Source organism: Monodon monoceros, unplaced genomic scaffold, assembly GCF_005190385.1.
Source record: "Monodon monoceros isolate NGI ecotype Baffin Bay Population unplaced genomic scaffold, NGI_Narwhal_1 Super_Scaffold_16, whole genome shotgun sequence".
NCBI lineage: Eukaryota > Metazoa > Chordata > Mammalia > Artiodactyla > Monodontidae > Monodon > Monodon monoceros.
In genome coordinates this window covers 56,838,113-56,857,183 of record NW_021703772.1, presented here as the reverse complement: position 1 = coordinate 56,857,183, position 19,071 = coordinate 56,838,113, and the positions used below count along the sequence as shown (strand labels likewise).

Below are 19,071 nucleotides of genomic sequence, written 5' to 3'. Positions count from 1 at the left end.
GCTCCGGCGCCTTGAAGAGCACATCGAGGCGGCGCCCGGGGGCGGCGGCGGCGGTCCCGGCGGGGGCGGCGGCGGCGGCGCCGGTAGCTACGCTCCCTACTACGCTGCAGCGGCGGCGGCGGCGGCTGCGGCGGCGGCGGCGGCCGAGGAGGCGGCCATGCAGCGCGAGCTGATCCCGCCCGCGGGCCGCCGTCCGGATGTGCTCTTCAAGGCGCCGGAGCCGGTGTGCGCCGCGCCCGGGCCGCCGCACGGCCCCGCGGGCGTCGCCTCCAATTTCTACAGCGCCGTGGGCCGCAACGGCATCCTGCCGCAGGGCTTCGACCAGTTCTACGAGGCTGCACCCGGGCCCCCGTTCGCCGGACCGCAGCCCGCTCCGCCGCCCGCGCCGCCGCAGCCCGAGGGCGCCGCCGACAAGAGCAACCCCAAGACGGCGGCTAGTGGCGGCGGGGGAAGTCCCTGCGCCAAGACGAACCCCGGCTCGGAGCCCAAGGGGGCGGCAGAGGGCGGCGACGGCGAGGTGCCCCCAGGGGAGGCGGGGGCTGAGAAGAGCGGCGGCGCAGGTAGGCACCGGACGCGGGGTGGGCGGCTGGGTTCGGGGGCCGCGGGCGCGGGGGGGGGCGGAGGGGGCCTTCCTCTGCTTGCGCAGTTTTATGTGCTACTTTATAAGCGTTCGAAGGGGTTTATACATCCTATAAGATTTCCCGGGCCGTTGTAAAGCGTGTTTACGATAGGAAACCAATTTAGGTGGGCTTAAGGTAGACTTCGATGAGGACATTAATCGCTGCAGAGAGCTTTCCCCCAGTTTTGTGCGTGCGGTGAGGGGGATTGGTCCTAGAGACCATGGAGGGAGGGAGGAAGGGAGGAGAGATTTTAAGCCAATTTGTGAGTGTGGACACTCGAGCCTCCTGCTTTTGAAGGGGTGGGGTGGGGGGTTGGGGAGAGTTTGATGCTTGAACTGGACTTTATCCAAGCCGCTGGCTGCCCGGCGCGCTCGTGTTTCTCTCCCTTCCGAGTCCAGCTCAGAGCCTGCCTCGCCCTCTGCTTCCCCACCTCGATGCCAGGCCGTGTGTGTGTGTGTGTGTGTGTGTGTGTGTCTGGGCGTGAACACACGTCCACGCCCGCACTCTCTACTGTGACCGCCCATATATCATCCCCCACGACGCAGACAGGGCCTTTCAGCGGCAGCAGGGGACGTCCCCAACGGGCCGAGGCCTGGCCCTCTCGCGGGCCCGGGCGGGCGGCCGGGGGGTGGGCAGGCAAAGGCCTCTCTCACCTCTTGGTCTTTTTGCCTTGCAGTGGCCCCCCAGCGATCCCGAAAAAAGCGCTGTCCCTACACCAAGTATCAGATCCGCGAACTGGAACGGGAGTTTTTCTTTAACGTGTACATAAACAAAGAGAAAAGACTCCAACTTTCTCGGATGCTCAACCTCACTGACCGGCAAGTCAAAATCTGGTTCCAGAATCGCAGAATGAAAGAAAAGAAACTGAACAGAGACCGTCTGCAGTATTTCACTGGAAACCCCTTATTTTGAGAGCTCCAGGAAGCACCTCTCTCCCCTGAGCCCCACTCACCCACTCTCCTCCCCACCAGCCTGCCCTGGGCAGGCCCAATGTCCTTGGGTTTAATGACGCCTCTTCTCTGTGGAACTCCACGATTCCTTCCCACGGTCAACTCGGGACCTCCCAGCGACCACTGCAGCCTGCGGACGAGGTCGGGGACTTGGCCGAACGGATCCTAATAAGGGGAAAATGGTAAATGCAAACGTCCCTTTACAATTTTACCGCCAATGCGCTGTTGTTCTCCCTCCCTCTCTCTGAGCTCCCGTGGGCACGCTGTGAGATCTGTAGAGAGTTAGGCCGAGGGGCTGGAAGGCGCTTGTTTTTGCTCTGAGTTTAAGGGACCGAATCCCTTCCCCTTGGTGAATGCAGATTATTTAAACTCTGGGGAATGTACCTTTGGTCTGTCGTATCAAGGCATGGGTCACTGTCTTTTGTGTGAATAAATGGTTTCTACTAAAATGGAGGTTACAGCTTCGATACACTGTATGAATTTTCCTCTTTGAAGAAGTTTAGTGTCTGATTAGGATATTTTAGTGGCCAGAACCTTCCCTTCCAAGCAACTGAAAATCAAGTGAAATGCTTTTTAATCCCGCTAAAATAAGAGTCGTTCCCTCCCATCCTTTCTAGGCTGCACTGGCATTAAAAATCACTTTAGGGATGAATCTCTGAATTGAAGACGTGAGCCAGCCACACTGGTGCTGCCTTCTTCAGGCCATGAGGTTGGGGCAGCAGGAACCTAAGAAACAAATCTCCTTGCCCACCCCACCCCCAGTGTAGTAAACTTGGAATTCCTGAAAAAACAAAAGAAACTTAAAAAAAAAAACTGCTTAGGAGATCCAAATTCACTCTTAACAAGCTGTCAAGGAGGAAGGGTCCCTTAAAAGAAGAAATTAAAACTAGAACCTGTCATTGGGAAAAAAAAAGTTTGCTAAAGGGAAGGTATCAGTGGGTGGAGAGGGCCTGGGTCCTTGTTGGTGTCACACGGGCCTGGAGCAGAGAAGGTAACCCCTCATCCCTGGAAATAGGGCCGAGGGCTGCAGATCCACTTCTCACCACATTTACTGCTTCAAGGTAAAGAATGTGGTAGGGGCCGCACTGCACTTTATGTTGCAGGGCCAGGCCAGGCTGTTTACAAAACCTTGAACTGTCTAGACAACACCATAAAAGCCAAAGTTCTAAACAGCTTAATTGGGTTATATTATACACCTTCTGGTGGGCCCAAAGGAGATTTCCGCAATGTGCAATAAACTGGAAGAGTGAGAAGAGCTTCTCTTTCTCTGAAAAGAATAAAGTGAATCTTATGACTCGTAACCTCTCGTAAGCTCAAAGTCAAAAAATAAATCCATAAGAGGCACAACACCCCATGCATCTTCCAAGGGGGCATGCATTTCCAAATGCAAAATTTTTTTGATTACCAAAGCTTTTGGGGGGAAGGAAAAACATAAGTGCATAAGTGTATGCCTTTGAACTTCCAAAATGTCAAGGTCATCACCTTTAACCTTTCTGAATAATTAGGTGCCTTAAGGTTCTTCTGTGATATTCAACTGCCACCCACTGTCATGCACACATGCTCACATACATCCAGACCCACACACACGTTTATGACCACACAGAATCATATCGGGGGCTCACCATAAATCTAAGCCAATTCCTGATTTCAGGATCAATAACCTTAATTTCCCTTCAAACGTTTGTGTAATTCAATAGCAATTGACTGCTTTTAAAAATACTGGTTATATTAAAATGTCTACCAGCATGCTTTTAATACAGCTAGGAAATGCTGAGATTGTTTTGGGTTTTTTTGTGGGGGGAGTCATAGATAGCAGTCCTTTAGCTCTAACGAAGAACCGAGGTTTTAAAAGCAGGTATTTGAAAAAGGAAGGTATTACAGACTTACTTCGTTATATTTGAAAAAATTTGTCACCCTATTAAATAAATTATTGCACTTCCTATGATATGGAACAAAAGAAAATATATTTATACTGTTTCCAAAAATGTCCCTCAACCTTTGGTTAAAGATGCAATAGAAACAAAGCCTACAGTGGAATAACTTCGTTCTGAGGGGGATTCCTTTGTTTGGAATTCTAGGCATCCGTTACAGTGTCAGTGCCCTAGTAATGTGATCGTTCCAGGAGATTAAAACTGGTTTATTTCTTTCTCTCTCTCTCTCTCTCTCTCCTTTAAACTGCGTCTAAATGTAGCAAGCTTGTATGTCCACCACCGTAGGAGAGCCGAACCTAGAGATACCATTTCGCGTTTGCCTGGCCTTGGAGAGCCACACGGGGGCGTGCTCACGTTCCAGAAGCCGCATTTGTCGGAGAGGCAGCGGTACCATATCTTTCCAATACTGGATTCTAATAGCGGTTAGAAATCGCGGAGGTGTTTGATGTTTGTTTATTCTAAGCAGCCGTGAGGTTGGGAAGTTGTATAAAGCCAGAGGAACCGGAGCAGATTCCTGAAACAAGAGATAACCTAATCGTTGTCTTCTTAAAGTTGTTGCAAAGAATACCTCGGTATAACCTGGTGGTGTCGAGGAGAGGGTTTTAAAAGACAAATATGTGCATTTCAAAATAGGTCATGCCACTGCGAGTTAATTAAATTACGGAAGTCAATTTTCTTGGTGGTTTGAGTGTGGAGAGCCATAGGAGGGTAGAACCACCCCTGCCCAAAACCGCGTCCTCCTTGCACGCTCTCCGACCGCCTGGGGTGATTAAAAGGCTTTTGTTTAAGACAGATCAGGGCGCCGGCAACTTAGCTGAGTGTGGTCTCAGAAAAATGAGACGCGTGGGGACCTAGCGGGTCGTTCTGCGCGAGGAATCCCCCCACCCCCGGTCGTGCCTGGCGCTCGGGGCTACCGGTAGCACCGGGAGGCGCAGGCAGGACTGAGTTGGGGCTCCCGGGCCAGACTGGGCTAATGTGGCTGCGGGGAAAGTCAGGCAGTCCGGGAAACGTTTAAACTTCAAGGCGTCGTGGAATGGGGAATGCATTTGAAGCAAACGAGCTTTGCTTTTGACAGAACCCTGGCCAGCCTTCCAAGCCGTCTGCTGGCCTTGAGCGCCGAGTTTGATTTTGGCACAAGCTCTTGGAAGCAGTTTTCTCACTGCGTGCCCTCCTCGACCCCTCTCCCACCCTGAAAAGCCCCTGACATTGCGGAGGGCCTGTGCCACCATCCGCCGTCCAAAAGGGAAGTTCCAAAATGAAGGGTGGCAGTTCCTCCTTTCCCGAAGTTCATTGTAAGTACATGCAACCTTGGAATTAGTGAGGACCTCCTCAGCCCCGCTGTCTCTGCCCCCTCCCTCCAGGCCCTGGACCAAAGACTCTGGGTCCACCCCTGGGAGTTGGCATCTGCTTCAGTGGAGGCTGGGGGCCATGAGTCTCCCCACCCTATGGGAGGCGCCAGCCAGAGGCATTGATGTTCCCCACGCATACCCTGGCTCCTGCCTGTCTGACCATGGGTCCAGCTTAGCTATTGTGAATCGACATTTCCGGGAGCCTAACCCGGGCCTCAGTCCAAGTGGGGTGAGGCCCTCTCCCCAAATGTCGTTGCGTTCCTCTTTAGGCAGCTCCAGTGGGGGTGCTTGTGGCCTTTCAGGGACCCTTGGCTTTGGCTGGCAGCCTCCCCCAGACCACGGATGCTTAGCAATCTGCAGTTCCTTTCCTCTCAGCAGCGCCCAAATTGAGCCTGAAAAAGGCCAGGGAATTGGATCAGGACTTCTGGGGTCTGCAGACCTGACCCTTCTTGATCATTCGCAGCGTGTGGGGCTCATAGAGCATAGCCACATGTCTTGAGTCGCTGAGGTCTCAGATCCTGAAGTGGAGGGAAATTGGGAGTAGTCTTTTGTGTCTGCAAAGGGAAGAGGTCCCTAGACTGCTGGTCCTTTTGCATGTCTCTTTAGACCCCTCTTTGCATTGGTGGTGGCTTCTCTAGCCTCCCCAGTTGCCCCCTTGATTTCTTTTCACATTGGCTGGGAGATGCACGGTGCAATCTGGAAGGGTGCTCTGAGGAAGCAGCTTTTAAAATTTGTACCCATCCACTCTGCCCCCCAAAAGTGGCACAGCCCTGAGAGGCCACTCAGGGCCCAAATTCAGGGTGAACCTAGCCCCAGGTCCACTCAGGCCCAGGGCCGCTGCCCTTCTTCCCGGTGACAGGAGAGCAAAGATGCAAGCCATTTCTTGAATTACAAATGCTAATTTCTTGCTAAAGCGACCCTTTTAATTTTTCTCTGGAAAGAACTGTGCCAGGGCGAAGGATGTCTTGGTACAATTGTGGATATTCATCTCCTTTATTGTGCAATATTGATTTATTATTAATGGTAACTGCTCTAACTGATCTAAAGATGATCGAAAACAGCAGCTATGTAGCTGCATTAAATACTTGTAAGCAAAATAAAGCCTGGCCTTGAAAGCCTTGCTTTTTCATTCCATTTGCTTTATCTTAGCCTTAGAGTCTTAGGCAAACTTTCCATCCTCCCAGGCTCAGATCATTATCTTGTATTATTTCTGTTTTGCTTGATTTTTATAATAAAATCTCTCTGAAATATTGGCAGTCTCTGGCCTCAAGGAGCTGGTTTGAAGACAGAAATTTGAAAAAGAATAAAAGAGAATTTTGTAATAATAGATCCAAAATTATATCTGATACACATTTTTCCCCTGTGAGTGAAGAAGACCTATTTAAAACCAAATCCAATGTGGGAGTGACTTTTGAGCTTGAAGGCACAGGGAGCTGAAACAAAGTCCCCCCACATTCGGAAGGCAGATCCTGCCTGTCCTGGCTCATGGCAGACCTACCCGTTCGGTGAGGAATCGCTGGGTTTTAGCTTGATGTTTTACTCATGTATAAATAAAGATTATGAAAGGGTATTTGATGGGCATAAAATTCTCAATTAGATTGAACACTCTTGCCTCTCTTGTGTGATAGAGAGAATTGGACAACGGCGTTCCCAGCAGCTCCCTTGGCCAACAAGCAAAGGGAGGACAGTGCTGGGGCGCCAGGCTGGCGTCAGGGTGCCTGCCACGAGCGTGTGCAGCGGGCACTTTGTCCAGCCCTGGGCATGCTTAGCTGTGGCTGAGATCATGATCTCTGCCTTGAGAGAAAGCAAATTTCAGGGTGCTAGTCAGTGGCTGTTAGCTTTGAACAGGACCTTAGCAGACTAGAGTCAAAAGTTGGGTTTCTTCCCTGCCTTCCTCACTCCCCCACCCCCAGGCTTAAAAACACTCACCCCTGCCGAAGGTAATGTTTAAACCTCCGCTTCATCCGCGGCATCCCGCAGCCAGAGCAGTTAGAGGCGCCAGGCTTTTAACCTGACAATGATGTTGTATTTGAACAGCTGCGTAAAGGTTTAAAAGGTCTGTCTCACTGCCACTGCGGAGTTTTTTAAAAGGGGTTATTGTTTGGGCGAGGGCACTGTGAGGGGACAGCCGAAGCTGTCCCAAGGCCGATAATAATGTCCAACGACTATTTCCACCAGGCCAGGGGAGATTCCTTTTGGGGAGGGGTGGACAAAGAGTTTGTTGGGAAAGGTCTTTGTGAAGGAGCGAGCGGGCTATTATGTCCCCCAGTAGGCTGAGCATCAGGTTCCAAAAAAAAAAAAAAGTTCTGCTGAAGCAGAAACCCAATTTGCCCACAAGTTCAGTCTCTGGGCCTGAAATCCAAGGCCAGCCCATGACAGGACTAGTGTGGGGAGAAGAAAACACGGATGCCTTCCTGGACAGAGAACTGGTTTACGATCAGAGTTTCCAGGGCCCTTTACCTCTCGCAGATGCAGGAAAGGGGATCCGGGAAGCCGGATCGGCTCCAGCACCCTAGCCAGGGTCCCTCGTCTAGGGCAAGCCTTTGGAAATCAAGGTTAAAGCTCCCTGCTGCTGCCCGGAGGCCACGGCTTCCGAAGGACCGCTCACCGCCTGCAACCAGAGAACAAGGGAGGAAGTTTCTCATAAAACTCTGAGTTTCCATGGTGGTGCTGGTGGTTGTTCTTTTAATGAGGTTGACCACAACCCCAGACGAAATCCTCTTTATAGAACTTTCCCTCACCAAAGGAAACAGAGGACTGAGGTTTCCCCACCTCCTTTTTCCCTCCCTTCCCTTACCCAAGCAGAATCGAATCATGTCAAATACTTTCAGGAATTGTCCAAAACTATAAAACTCAACTTCTGACAAAAGTATAGCTTTTAATATTTGACAATTTGTGTTAAAACAAAAATTGACCTTCTTGGTTAGCAGCGAAGGGGAAAAATCAATAGTATAATTTTCAATAATTCATAAAGCAAACGCCATTATGCTAAATCTTAACTATTAATCTTATCCTTTACAAAGTCTCAATTGATTTGTTAATAAAATATCTTCCCGTGTGTGGCAACAGCGGGTATAACTCTTTAAAAACCTTCAGAAGCCAGAAAATTACCAAGTAGCCCAAGAATGTAGATGAGAATTTTATTGATCACCCTGATTCTTCTTAATATGTATTAATAAATTCCACAACCTTTTGTGCCTTGCACTTGTCAGAAACCAGTGCTTTTACAAAATCCATAAAAGGAAAACATTTTTCTGTGCAGAAGAACCAAATGACACCTTTGCATCTCTCTCTCTCCTGCTTGGCCCAGTCAGTTTTCTAAAACTTCTGGAGTCTGAGGGCGAGAGTTTCCTCCTTTCATAGAAAACATTCTTTTCTCTCTTCCTTCCTCTTTGCCCTCTACTATCAGGGCGTGTGGGGAAGGAATCCTCTGTTTAGTTGGTTTAGTTCTTCCGCTGGGAGCCCGGGGGATGCTTTCGCGGATAGCGAACTGCTGGCGAGGGACTGTCTCGGGCTGAAAGCTCCCAGCGGCCCGACCCTCAGAGATTGGGGTGTGATTCCACGGAGAGCCGAAGGCTCGGGTAGCCCACCGGGGCGCGGAGGCGCCGGGGGATGGGGCGGGCGGGCCGAGTCCTCGGGGTTCCGCGGGGCCGGCCAGCTGCGTGGCCTTTCGGCTCTCGCGGCCCTTCTCGCCTCCGCTCCCCAGGATATCTTGGCCGCGTCTCCGCACCAGAGCTCTTTACTGTGGACCCCTGGGGTGGTATGTCTCAGAGCCTGGGGAATCCAACTCACCTTCCCAGGCTGCCTGGGACAAAATGAACCAGGCTGGGCCCCCAACCCCGCCCTGGCCCTGGCCCTCTTGGGCGCCTTCTGCCTGGGCGTGTGCGGAGAATGCTTCTGTGTGTTGGCGCCACGGCGCCCCGGCTTCCCTCCCTACGTGTGTCCTCCCGGAGACCCCTCGGGCCGAGCCTTTCCTTCCGCCTGCGGGGCCCAGCGGCTGGAGTGGGGGACGCGAGTGGGGCGGGCGGGCCGAGCGAGCCCCGGGAGGCTGGCGGACGGCGGAGAGTGCTGGGCCGGTTGTTTCCAGCGCGCACTATCGCGGGCGCGTAGTAGATGTCGCTGTTGTCCGTGCTTACGCGGCCGGCTGGCCGGGCTCTGGAGCACGTGACCTGCGAGGAGGCTGTGGCTCAAGGCCATTTTCAAATCTCATTGGCTTGGTTGTCATGTGGTCGGCAGAGGCATCCACAATTACACGGGGAATGTTTTCGTAGAGATGTCAGCCTACAAAGGACACAATCTCTCTTCTTCAAATTCCTCCCCAAAATGTCCTTTCCCAACAGCTCTCCTGCTGCTAATACTTTTTTAGTAGATTCCTTGATCAGTGCCTGCAGGAGTGACAGTTTTTATTCGAGCAGCGCCGGCATGTACATGCCACCACCTAGCGCAGACATGGGGACCTATGGAATGCAAACCTGTGGACTACTCCCGTCTCTGGCCAAAAGAGAAGTGAACCACCAAAATATGGGTATGAATGTGCATCCGTATATACCTCAAGTAGACAGTTGGACAGACCCGAACAGATCTTGTCGAATAGAGCAACCTGTTACACAGCAAGTCCCTACTTGCTCCTTCACCACCAACATTAAGGAAGAATCCAATTGCTGCATGTATTCTGATAAGCGCAACAAACTCATTTCTGCTGAGGTCCCTTCGTACCAGAGGCTGGTCCCTGAGTCCTGTCCCGTTGAGAACCCTGAGGTTCCTGTCCCTGGATATTTTAGACTGAGTCAGACCTACGCCACCGGGAAAACCCAAGAGTACAATAACAGCCCCGAAGGCAGCTCCACAGTCATGCTCCAGCTCAACCCTCGCGGCGCGGGCAAGCCGCAGCTCTCGGCCGCCCAGCTGCAGATGGAAAAGAAGATGAACGAGCCCGCAAGTGGCCAGGAGCCCGCCAAAGTCTCCCAGGTGGAGAGCCCCGAGGCCAAGGGCGGCCTTCCAGAAGAGAGGAGCTGCCTGGCTGAGGTCTCCGTGTCCAGTCCCGAAGTACAGGAGAAGGAAAGCAAAGGTCGGTATGAGCAGAGTTGCCACCCCAGCGGGGCGCGCAGCCCGGGAACCCGGCAGAGAGAGGGAACGCCTGGGTGCCCAGTGCCGAACCCGGCAGCCTGGGGCCCCGACTGGCAAGTGCCACTCCTCCCCGCTCTTAGAGGGGCAATCTTAGTCCCGAGATGGTTTCCGCTTTTCCCGCGCTGCCCTCGCCCTCCTGGCTACTCCTGGCCCCGCGCTGATGGCGCCCCGGCAGAGGAAGGGCTTGCTGGGTTTATTTTTCCTGAGCTAGACCTGAAATGCAACAAAAGAGCGCAAATGAGACCTGCGGCTGGTAAACACGGCCCCAGAACCTCCTTTCTCCTGCTCAGATTTGTAGTCCCAGCCCTGCCTTTCACCCAATGATGATTTTAAGGTGGTCCAAGGCACAGTGTTCGTGTTCAAGTGTATGCACCCCGCATCCTGCGAGCTTGGGGGCGGCAAGGGGAATGAGGTAGCTGGGCCGGTTGGTGCTTGGGCCGAAGAAAGAGCAGGGCTCCTTGCCTCTGCGGAGCTAGGTAACCTTGGCTTTGTCTGGGGAAAGTGCCTCAAGCTTTGCAATCCATTTGCAAAATGGGCAAAGGCAGAAGGGGGAGAGAATGGAATGTGTGTGGCCCACCCAGCAGGGCCAGCCTGAGGGCTGGGCAGGGCAAAGAGCCAGGGGCTCTGGCTTTTCTGCCCCTGATCCTCTCCCCCAGTGCTCAGAGTTGGGCCACAGCAAGGAGCTACATTTCTGGGAGAATGTTTTTGTGTGGGGGCAAGAAGGCATAAGAATTCAGGAAATTCTTGGGCACACAACGATGCCCAAGCAGGGCGGAGAAGGTGTACTCGGTTATCTTTTGAAAGAGAATTGGTACCTATAAACCTGGCTGTGCGGGGCTCCCTGCCTGCCTAGGAGAAGTGGGAAAGAAGTGGCAGACATGAGGATCTGAGGAAGCAGTGGGGTTTGTAGGCTTGTCAGGCTGTGACTTGCTTGTTCCACTCTAGTCCTGTTGTAAGATGATCACTTAGAATGTTGCTGGTGAGATCCTGAAAGTTTACTATTGTACTAATATTTTGTGCAGGTCAGAAAGGAGAGAGAGAGAGAGAGAGAGAGAGAGAGAGAGAGAGAGGGAACACTGACACAGAGGGCAAGAGTACCCACCCATCGTGTCATTTGGGGTATTTTAACTAATCTGGCATCATTTACAAATCCCTTCCAGGGCCTACTTCATGTGAGTAATGTGTAATACCAGCATTTCCCAAAGGGCCTGGCTGCCAGAGGGGTCATGGCCAAGGGTACATTTGAACAGACTGAGAGAAAAAAAAATTCTTGATTTTTTTTCTTCTTCTCCCTTTAATTTTGTTAGAGGAAATCAAGTCTGATACTCCAACCAGCAATTGGCTCACTGCAAAGAGTGGCAGAAAGAAGAGGTGCCCTTACACTAAGCACCAAACGCTGGAATTAGAAAAAGAGTTCTTGTTCAATATGTACCTCACCCGCGAGCGCCGCCTAGAGATCAGTAAGAGCGTTAACCTCACCGACAGGCAGGTCAAGATTTGGTTTCAAAACCGCCGAATGAAACTCAAGAAGATGAGCCGAGAGAACCGGATCCGAGAACTGACCGCCAACCTCACCTTCTCTTAGGTCCGAGGCCCATCAGAGGCCAGGGTCGGAGAGGGGGCACCGACTTCCAGGGCCGAGTGCTGGAGGACTGGGAAGGCGGACACAAAACCTTCATTGCTCTTTGTTTTTTGATTTTGTTTTTTTTTGTTTCCTGCTAGAATGTGACTTTGGGGTCATTCTGTTCGTGCTGCAAGTGATCTGTAATCCCTATGAGTATATATATATATATATATATATATATATATAAACTAGCACATGTAATTTATTATTTTTTTTCATCGTAATGCAGGGTAACTATTACTGAGAATTTTCGTTTGGGTCTTAACTTATTGGAACTGTAGAGCATCCATCAATCCACTCGTCCATCCAGCAATGTGACTTTTTCATGTTTTTCCTAACACAAAAGGTCTGTGTGTGTGGTTAGTCCATGAGCTCATGGTGTTTTGAGTACATCCAGTACTTAAAAGTACTTTTACATATATATTTTAAAAAGATTAAGAAAACCCACAAGCTTTGGGGGGAGGGACTAAAAAAGCACATTACAATGTATCTTTTTGCAAATGAGTTTAGCAATTGTCCTTGGTGAGATGGAATATTGAGAATTTGCCTTGTAGCCTTTCCCTTGTGGTGCATCTATGGTTTGGTAGAAGTACAACAGCAACCTGTCCTTTCTGTGCATGTTCTGGTCGCATGTATAATGCAATAAACTCTGGAAACGAGTGTACTCCCTCTGCTTTCTGAAATGGAAATATGTTACGGTGGAAATGAAAGACTTTGGTGAGATTGTCTTCCTGTTAAACTGCTTGTTTGGGGCAGTTGACTGGGTGGTAGAGAGCAGGGGAGGGGAAATGGGAGAGAAAAGCTGAAGGGGGTCTTTGGTGCTGAAATTTGGCAGTGGTCAGGGGAGTGATAATCCAGACTGTGTGTACTGTTTTCCTAGTTGGGAAGAAGGAGGGTCCCCTCTCCCCCTCCCCCCATGATAGTAACATAATTGATTTGTCAGTGGGTGTGAGCTTCCCCTCTAGTCTCAGCCTGGTAAGTTAAGCCTGTGCCCAAACCGCATTTTCCTCGCAGCTCCCCACTTGTGTGTCTTCCTCTCTGGTTTTGGTTGTGTTATTTTTAATGCTTTCAGTGGAGTCTTGGAGATTTCTGGCTGGTGTGCCATCATCAGGGGCTGGGTTGAAATCTGTCTTGCCCACCTGGAAGCCGCCAGGCCTCCATTACAGGAGCAAGGACAAGCAGCAACTTAGCATTGCATCGGATCCAATTCAGCCCCCATTTCCCTCACCCCCACCCCCACCCCCATCCCCATCCCCATCCCCACCCCCACCCCCATCCCAAGCGCAAGACAGCCAGGCCAAAGTGAAGTCGAGGATGGTTGAGTTTTCCCATCCCACGTTGCCCTGGTTTCCTTGTGGAAGGATTTTATGCTCAGTCATTACCTTTTGGTGGCCTACAAGAAAAAATTTTTGAAAAGAAGAAAAGGTTTTCCCCAGTTAATCCTCCCCCTATTTAATTACAAAATGCTGGTTGGAGCCATTGTATCTGGGAGGCAAGAGAATATACGAAGGGTGACCGAAAGAGAATTTACAGATAAATATGACTTCCCATGAAGTCCAATGTTCCAGCTACCACCATGGCTCAGAAAACTCCAGCCAGCTTTCACGTGTGTGTGTGTGTGTGTGTGTGTATGTGTGTGTGTATAGATAGATAGATTGCAGGATCCTCAGCCCAAGAGGGTCGACTTTAGTCTGGCCAGGGAGAAGAGAGGAGAGGCCTTGGGGGGGGATGATCTGACAGAGAATTCGTTACCCCATGTTGTACTGTGGTTTCAGAGGGTCTCCGATAGATTCAAGCAGCTTCACAAAACACGTCCTTTTCATTTGTCCCCTTTTTTAGGGGGTCTGAGCCTTAAAACCCTCATCCAAGGAGTATTTGGGAGACTCAGTATTTATTCAGAGTTTTAAACTTCCTCCCGAAAACGAAGAGTCTTTCCCAGTTCCAAAACAGAACCCTTTAGGGGAGCCATTTCCTAGGGTGGAAGAGGGATGGCTGTGCCTCAGTGCCAGGTTGGGAACACTGGCATAGATTTGCCCAGACCTCCATTGGTTAGGCAGAAGAGGAGGGCAATTTTAGCTTCTCAGTTTACCCCCCGCGTTGTGGGGAGCACCATTCGTTGTTGACAGGGGGCCATGTCTTGGAGGAACACCCGTGCTACAGGCAAAGGCAGCTCCTCTGGAATAAAATCAGAAAGCCATTGGCAAAGGCAATCGATTAGGCCAGAAATAGCCATTTCCCCCCTTCCTTTCCGGTGCTCGAGGTGGGCTGGGAGCCCTCCAAGGGTGCGCTGGGCAGCTTGTAGAGCGAGGAATATATCCTCCACCGCCGGCGGCCCGGCTGCTTTTGTCTCGGCTCCCAGCCGGGCTTCCGAGGCTCTGTACCATGGATTTGGGAGTGACAATGGGCATTTCCCTCAGATTCAAGGCTGCCCAGCCTTACCTTTGGAGGCTTTAAAAAAAAAAAGAAAGAAAGAATTCCTAAGAGAGTAGCCCAAGGACCAAACCATTTAAAAGACGTATCCGGAATCCGCTCAGAGGCCGTTAAGTGGGAACCATGGGAATCGGCCTGGCCCAGGGAGATGCTGGCCTCTTTGAGGCGAGTCGGGGGCAGGGGGCAGCGGGTGGGAGCGGGCCTGCTCTACAATCTGTGTTCTGCCCGATGGCGTGTTCTCTTCCAGGACCTTTCCAGAAGTCCCGAAGAAGACAAGGCACCCTGGCCACCACTGTCCGCGCGGTGCCCACTGCCAGCTTGCGGACACTTCCGAGGGCAGACAGCCCGGGCGGTGGCCGCCGCCACGCCCAGCCCACGGGCCAGGCCGCCCCAGCTCACCCCTCGGGCCTCGGCGTGTGCTCAGCCTCACGTCGGGGGTGTGTGTGGCTGCGCGCGTGTGTGAGTGTGGTAGGGGGAGGGGGCCCTCCGAGCTGCTCCATCCGTCCGTTTTATTAGGGACACATTAATCTATAATCAAATACACCTCATAAAATTTTTATTGAAAGGCATAATATCATTACAGAGGTCTTCCACCTGTTTTAAACAACACGACAAGCTGTGAGAGAGCGTGTGTGTGGGTATGCGTAGGGAGGGGTGGGTTTGGGTCGGGAGAGAGGCACGGGGAGAAGAACTCCCCTCGGGCGCCAGGGGGGCCGCCTCCGAAGGCCGTCCTGTCTCGGGCCGCACCGGCTCTGCGCTCCCTCCCTGCCCGGGCTACTCTGGGCTCTGCCAAGTGCTGGGTGCGCCCAGGACGCACGGCCGGTAGCTCGGAGCCCAGGCACTGGGGAGGCAGCACCAGCTCGGGACTGCAAGACCGAGTGCGGCCAGAAGTGGGGAACAAATAGTCCCCAGCGCCTCCTCCGGCCGCGATCGGGCGTGTGGTCCCAGCCGCCTCCGGGCTGGCCGAGTCAGGCCGGGCTGAGCCCGGCGCACGGGTCGGGACCCGCGGGCTCTAATTGCCGCGCTTATGTTGATGATTTTTTTTTTTTTAAATCACAGCAGCCCCCAGTTTAGCGGACTGATTTACTCCCGGTATTGGTAAATATGATCACGTGGGCCGCGCGACCAATGGTGGAGGCTGCAGCCTGCGAACTAGTCGGCGGCTCGGGCGCCGGCGGGGAGCGGCGCGGCGGCGGGCAGTGTAACCTTGGGTGGGAGCGCACGGCGCCTCAAAATGTCCTCCAGTGGCACCCTCAGCAACTACTACGTGGACTCGCTCATAGGCCATGAGGGCGACGAAGTGTTCGCCGCGCGCTTCGGACCTCCAGGGCCTGGCGCGCAGGGCAGGCCCGCAGGTGTGGCCGACAGCCCGGCCGCCGCCGCCGCCGAGTTTGCCTCGTGTAGTTTCGCCCCCAAATCGGCCGTGTTCTCCGCCTCGTGGTCCGCGGTGCCCACCCAGGCCCCAGCGGCGGCGGCGATGAGCGGCCTCTACCACCCATACGTGCCCCCGCCGCCCCTGGCCGCCGCCGCCTCCGAGCCCGGCCGCTACATGCGCTCCTGGATGGAGCCGCTGTCCGGCTTCCCGGGCGGTGCAGGCGGTGGCGGAGGCGACGGTGGCCCGGGCCCCGGTCCCAGCCCTGGCCCCAGCGGTCCACCCAACGGGCGCCACTACGGGATTAAGCCTGAAAATGGAGCGGCACCGGCCGCCGCCACCGCCGCCACCACCACCTTCACCTCCACCTCCTCCTCCACTTCCTCGTCTTCCTCCTCCAAACGGACTGAGTGCTCCGCGGCCCGGGAGTCCCAGGGGAGCGGCGGCCCCGAGTTCTCGTGCAACTCGTTCCTGCGGGACAAGGCGGCAGCAGTGGCTGGGGGAACCGGGCCTGGGGCGGGGATCGGGTCTGGGTCCGGGGCAGGCGGCTCATCGGAGCCCTCGGCTCGCAGCGACCACCCGAGCCCGGGCTGCCCGCTGAAGGAGGAGGAGAAGCAGCAGCCGCAGCCGCCGCAGCAGCAACTTGACCCAAGTAAGTGCAAAAGAAATTGCCCTCTGATTTATTGCTGAAACCTGTAAGGCTTGAATGTGCAAAACTGATAGTTTTACTAACCTATAAAAACGTCTAGACGCCTACCCTAGCCTAGGCGAGCAACACGCATCCATAAAAAAGCTTCCCATAACCACCTACCCTGGGCGCGCGGTTTGTACGGTAAACAGAGCGCGGGCATTAAGGCTTTTTATGATAATTCCCCCCAAGTTGTGAAAAGCAGCCATCCTTGGTGAAATTAATTTAACGACCTCTCTCCCCCACCCTGTCGTCTCTCCCTGCCTCCCCTCCGCCCCTCACTCCCCTTCTCCAAACACCCCTCTTCATAGACAACCCCGCAGCAAACTGGATCCACGCTCGCTCCACCCGGAAAAAGCGCTGTCCCTACACCAAATACCAGACGCTTGAGCTGGAGAAGGAATTCCTCTTCAACATGTACCTCACCCGGGACCGGCGCTATGAGGTGGCAAGGATTCTGAACCTCACAGAGAGACAGGTCAAAATCTGGTTCCAGAATCGTAGGATGAAAATGAAAAAGATGAGCAAGGAGAAATGCCCCAAAGGAGACTGACCCGGCGCGGCGCCGGTGGGACCGCTCGGCTTTGCAGTGGCAGAGGGTGTGTGTGTGTGTGTGTGTGTGTGTGTGTGTGTGTGTGCGTGCTTGATTTCCAGAAGTTCTCCAGCGATTCGGACATTTCCCCCCCCCGGCCTTTTTTTTTTTTTTTAGGTAGAAGTGACTGTGTGGTTGGTTTCTGTGAGGTATTTGGGGGACTGTATTTGCTCGCTTATGTGTTGGAGAAACCAAGTGGCTTTGGGGTGTTGCCCTATCCCGCTCCCCTGTTTCCTGTCCCTTTGGTTCCTTAGGAAATGCTATATTTTGTGAGTGCACGCCGGCTTGAGGAGCCCTCTCCTGTGTACATGTCCCTATGTTTCTGAAAAGTGCTGTAGTTTAGCCCCCAGCGCTGCTCAAGCAGGGGCCAAGCGCACCCCACTTCCGACAGCGAAGGCAGAGCGACGACAATGAGGAAGCCGGCCTAGGCTGAGCCCCGGCCGTGTTGCCCACCGGTTACGGAAGCCCACTTTCCTCAGGGAGCCCGCGGGCCCTCCACTGAGACCTGGAATGAGGCCGAGAGAGGAGCCCAGGGTCTCCGGTGGGTCGGGGGTTTCTTCTCAGGGCACCGGAGGAGCCGCTCTCTCCCCGGGAGGACTTGGCTCCAGTGGGCGGCCGCGGGTGTAGGCCCTCCCGGCTCCTGCCTGAGGACCAGTTGTAAATGTTACCGCTTCCTACCAATAAATGCTGACCTGATCAAATGGAGCCCAGACGCTGGCCCTGAACATTGTGTGCTTGCTTTCTCCGGCTCTCTGCAAAATGTCACCCTCATGGGACTTTTCCCCTATCCCTGGGAAGGAGACGCTGCTAAAAATCCGGGGCCCTTCCACCTGAGAGGTCTCTCTGATGTGCCTCTGAGTCTCCCTTTGGGTGGGCAGACCCAGCCTTGAGCCCGGCCCCTGGGGGCACTTGGCCGTCCTCCCTTGGCCGCCTAGCCTGCTTCCAGTGCCTCTGCGAACTCTGTGCCCTGGGCCCAGTGTCAGCCTTGCAGCAGTGCCAGCGGCCCCACGGGCTCCAGAAGCCAGGCACCCTCTCGCTGGGGCTTTGACATACCGTGCCCCACCTCTCCCTCTGCTCATGGAGTCGCAGCCATCGACACCCTGTTTCCAAACCAGGGAGAGGCCAGTTCTGCACTCTGGGGCAACTCTTCCAGGTCCGCGGGGCTGGCTGGCTGGCTCCGGGAGGGCTGAGCCGGGTAGACCGTGAGCTTCCGCTCCTCCGCACGGGAGCCCCAAAGTGACCTTAGCAGATCAAAATGGTCAAGGCTCTCCTCCGCAGCTATCCCCACCCCGCTGCCCCTCCCCCTACCCAGTTTCTGTGTTGTTAGCCCCCAGCTCGGCCCTCTGAGGGCCGCGTTCAGAGGCTAAAATGAAGGTCATTGTAAGTGAAGGATCGGGCCCAGCCCAGCCTTTGCAGGCCGGAGAGGCAGGCGCCGGGCGGCCTGGGCTGGGCGGAAGGCGGGGGCGATGGCAGAGTTTTGGGGGATCCGGCCGAAAGAGGGGACTTGAAGGAAAAGCAGAGGGGGGCTGGGAGGGAAACCCAAGGCCCAGATCCGGCAGAAGGTGCTGCGTACCCCCGCCCCTGCGGCCAACCCGATACCTTGGGCTCTTTGAAAACAGGAAGAGACAAGGTGTCATAAAGCCATCGAGCCGGCGAGACGTCTGGAGGTAATGAGTTTACGACAAGCCCGGCGCTTCTCTTTGAAACCATCTCATTTTGATGTTTGTGTTTGTGGGAGGAAAGGAAAAATGCAGACAAAACTGGGTCTTAAAATCTGGACAATAAAATGTAAACAGGACTCTGTTGGACTAAGAAGGCAGGGGCTTGGGACCCCCGGATGAGGTGTGAGCACCTAGGGAATAAAAATGGAGGGCGGTAGGAAGGAGGAGACGATATATTTCTGATTTTTAAATGGGTTGGGTATTAGAAGTAGCCGGTGGGTGGCTCTCAATAATATTTGACTATGGCCGCCTTCTGGCTTGTACCTTAAAAAAGAGAAAAATAGGCCTGTTATTTGGGGGTGGGAGAGTTAGTGATCTTGGGTCATTTACTTAGGCCGAGCGTCCCCCAGCCGCATGGTCGGCGGGAAAAGATGCAGTTACTTAAATGACCTTTCACAAAAATATCTGGCCCTCAACTGCAAACCTCGTAGCAGAAATATTGTTGGAAATTATACATATTTGCTTATAGAAAAATTAATTGTTACAGCTGAATTAGAGGAAAGAATTTTTGAAAATGAGAAAAAAAGATTAACCTCTCAGGAAATACCTAAACTGACTGAAGTCTTGGCTTTTAAAAAAAAAAACCAAGTGGAATGCTTAGTCAATTCACTTCACTATGTGACTTTTGATATAAATTTAATGTCTCATTTATTGTGCATAGAAGTTC

The 19,071-nt window shown here is 53.3% G+C and overlaps 3 protein-coding genes across 3 annotated transcripts in view; all 3 read left to right on the top strand.

The window, feature by feature from the left end:
• HOXD11 (homeobox D11) overlaps window positions 1-2,818 on the top strand; it is a 7,938-nt gene extending 5,120 nt beyond the window's left edge. Inside the window, exons 4-5 of the mRNA XM_029224603.1 lie at window positions 18-560; window positions 1,297-2,818. Of these exons, the coding sequence (XP_029080436.1) occupies window positions 18-560; window positions 1,297-1,532 (779 nt within the window). The 3' untranslated portion in view covers window positions 1,533-2,818. The remainder of the gene's footprint in view (window positions 1-17; window positions 561-1,296) is intronic.
• A 5,731-nt stretch (window positions 2,819-8,549) lies between these two features.
• Window positions 8,550-12,262, top strand: HOXD10 (homeobox D10). The gene is made up of 2 exons (XM_029224658.1): window positions 8,550-9,918; window positions 11,285-12,262. Exons 1-2 carry the CDS (start codon window positions 8,964-8,966, stop codon window positions 11,560-11,562), a joined length of 1,233 nt encoding a protein of 410 aa, XP_029080491.1. The 5' UTR covers window positions 8,550-8,963; the 3' UTR covers window positions 11,563-12,262.
• A 2,362-nt stretch (window positions 12,263-14,624) lies between these two features.
• HOXD9 (homeobox D9) lies at window positions 14,625-17,386 on the top strand. Its single transcript, XM_029224663.1, has 2 exons — window positions 14,625-16,055; window positions 16,403-17,386. Exons 1-2 carry the CDS (start codon window positions 15,266-15,268, stop codon window positions 16,642-16,644), a joined length of 1,032 nt encoding a protein of 343 aa, XP_029080496.1. The 5' UTR covers window positions 14,625-15,265; the 3' UTR covers window positions 16,645-17,386.
• The last annotated feature ends 1,685 nt before the right edge of the window (window positions 17,387-19,071 follow it).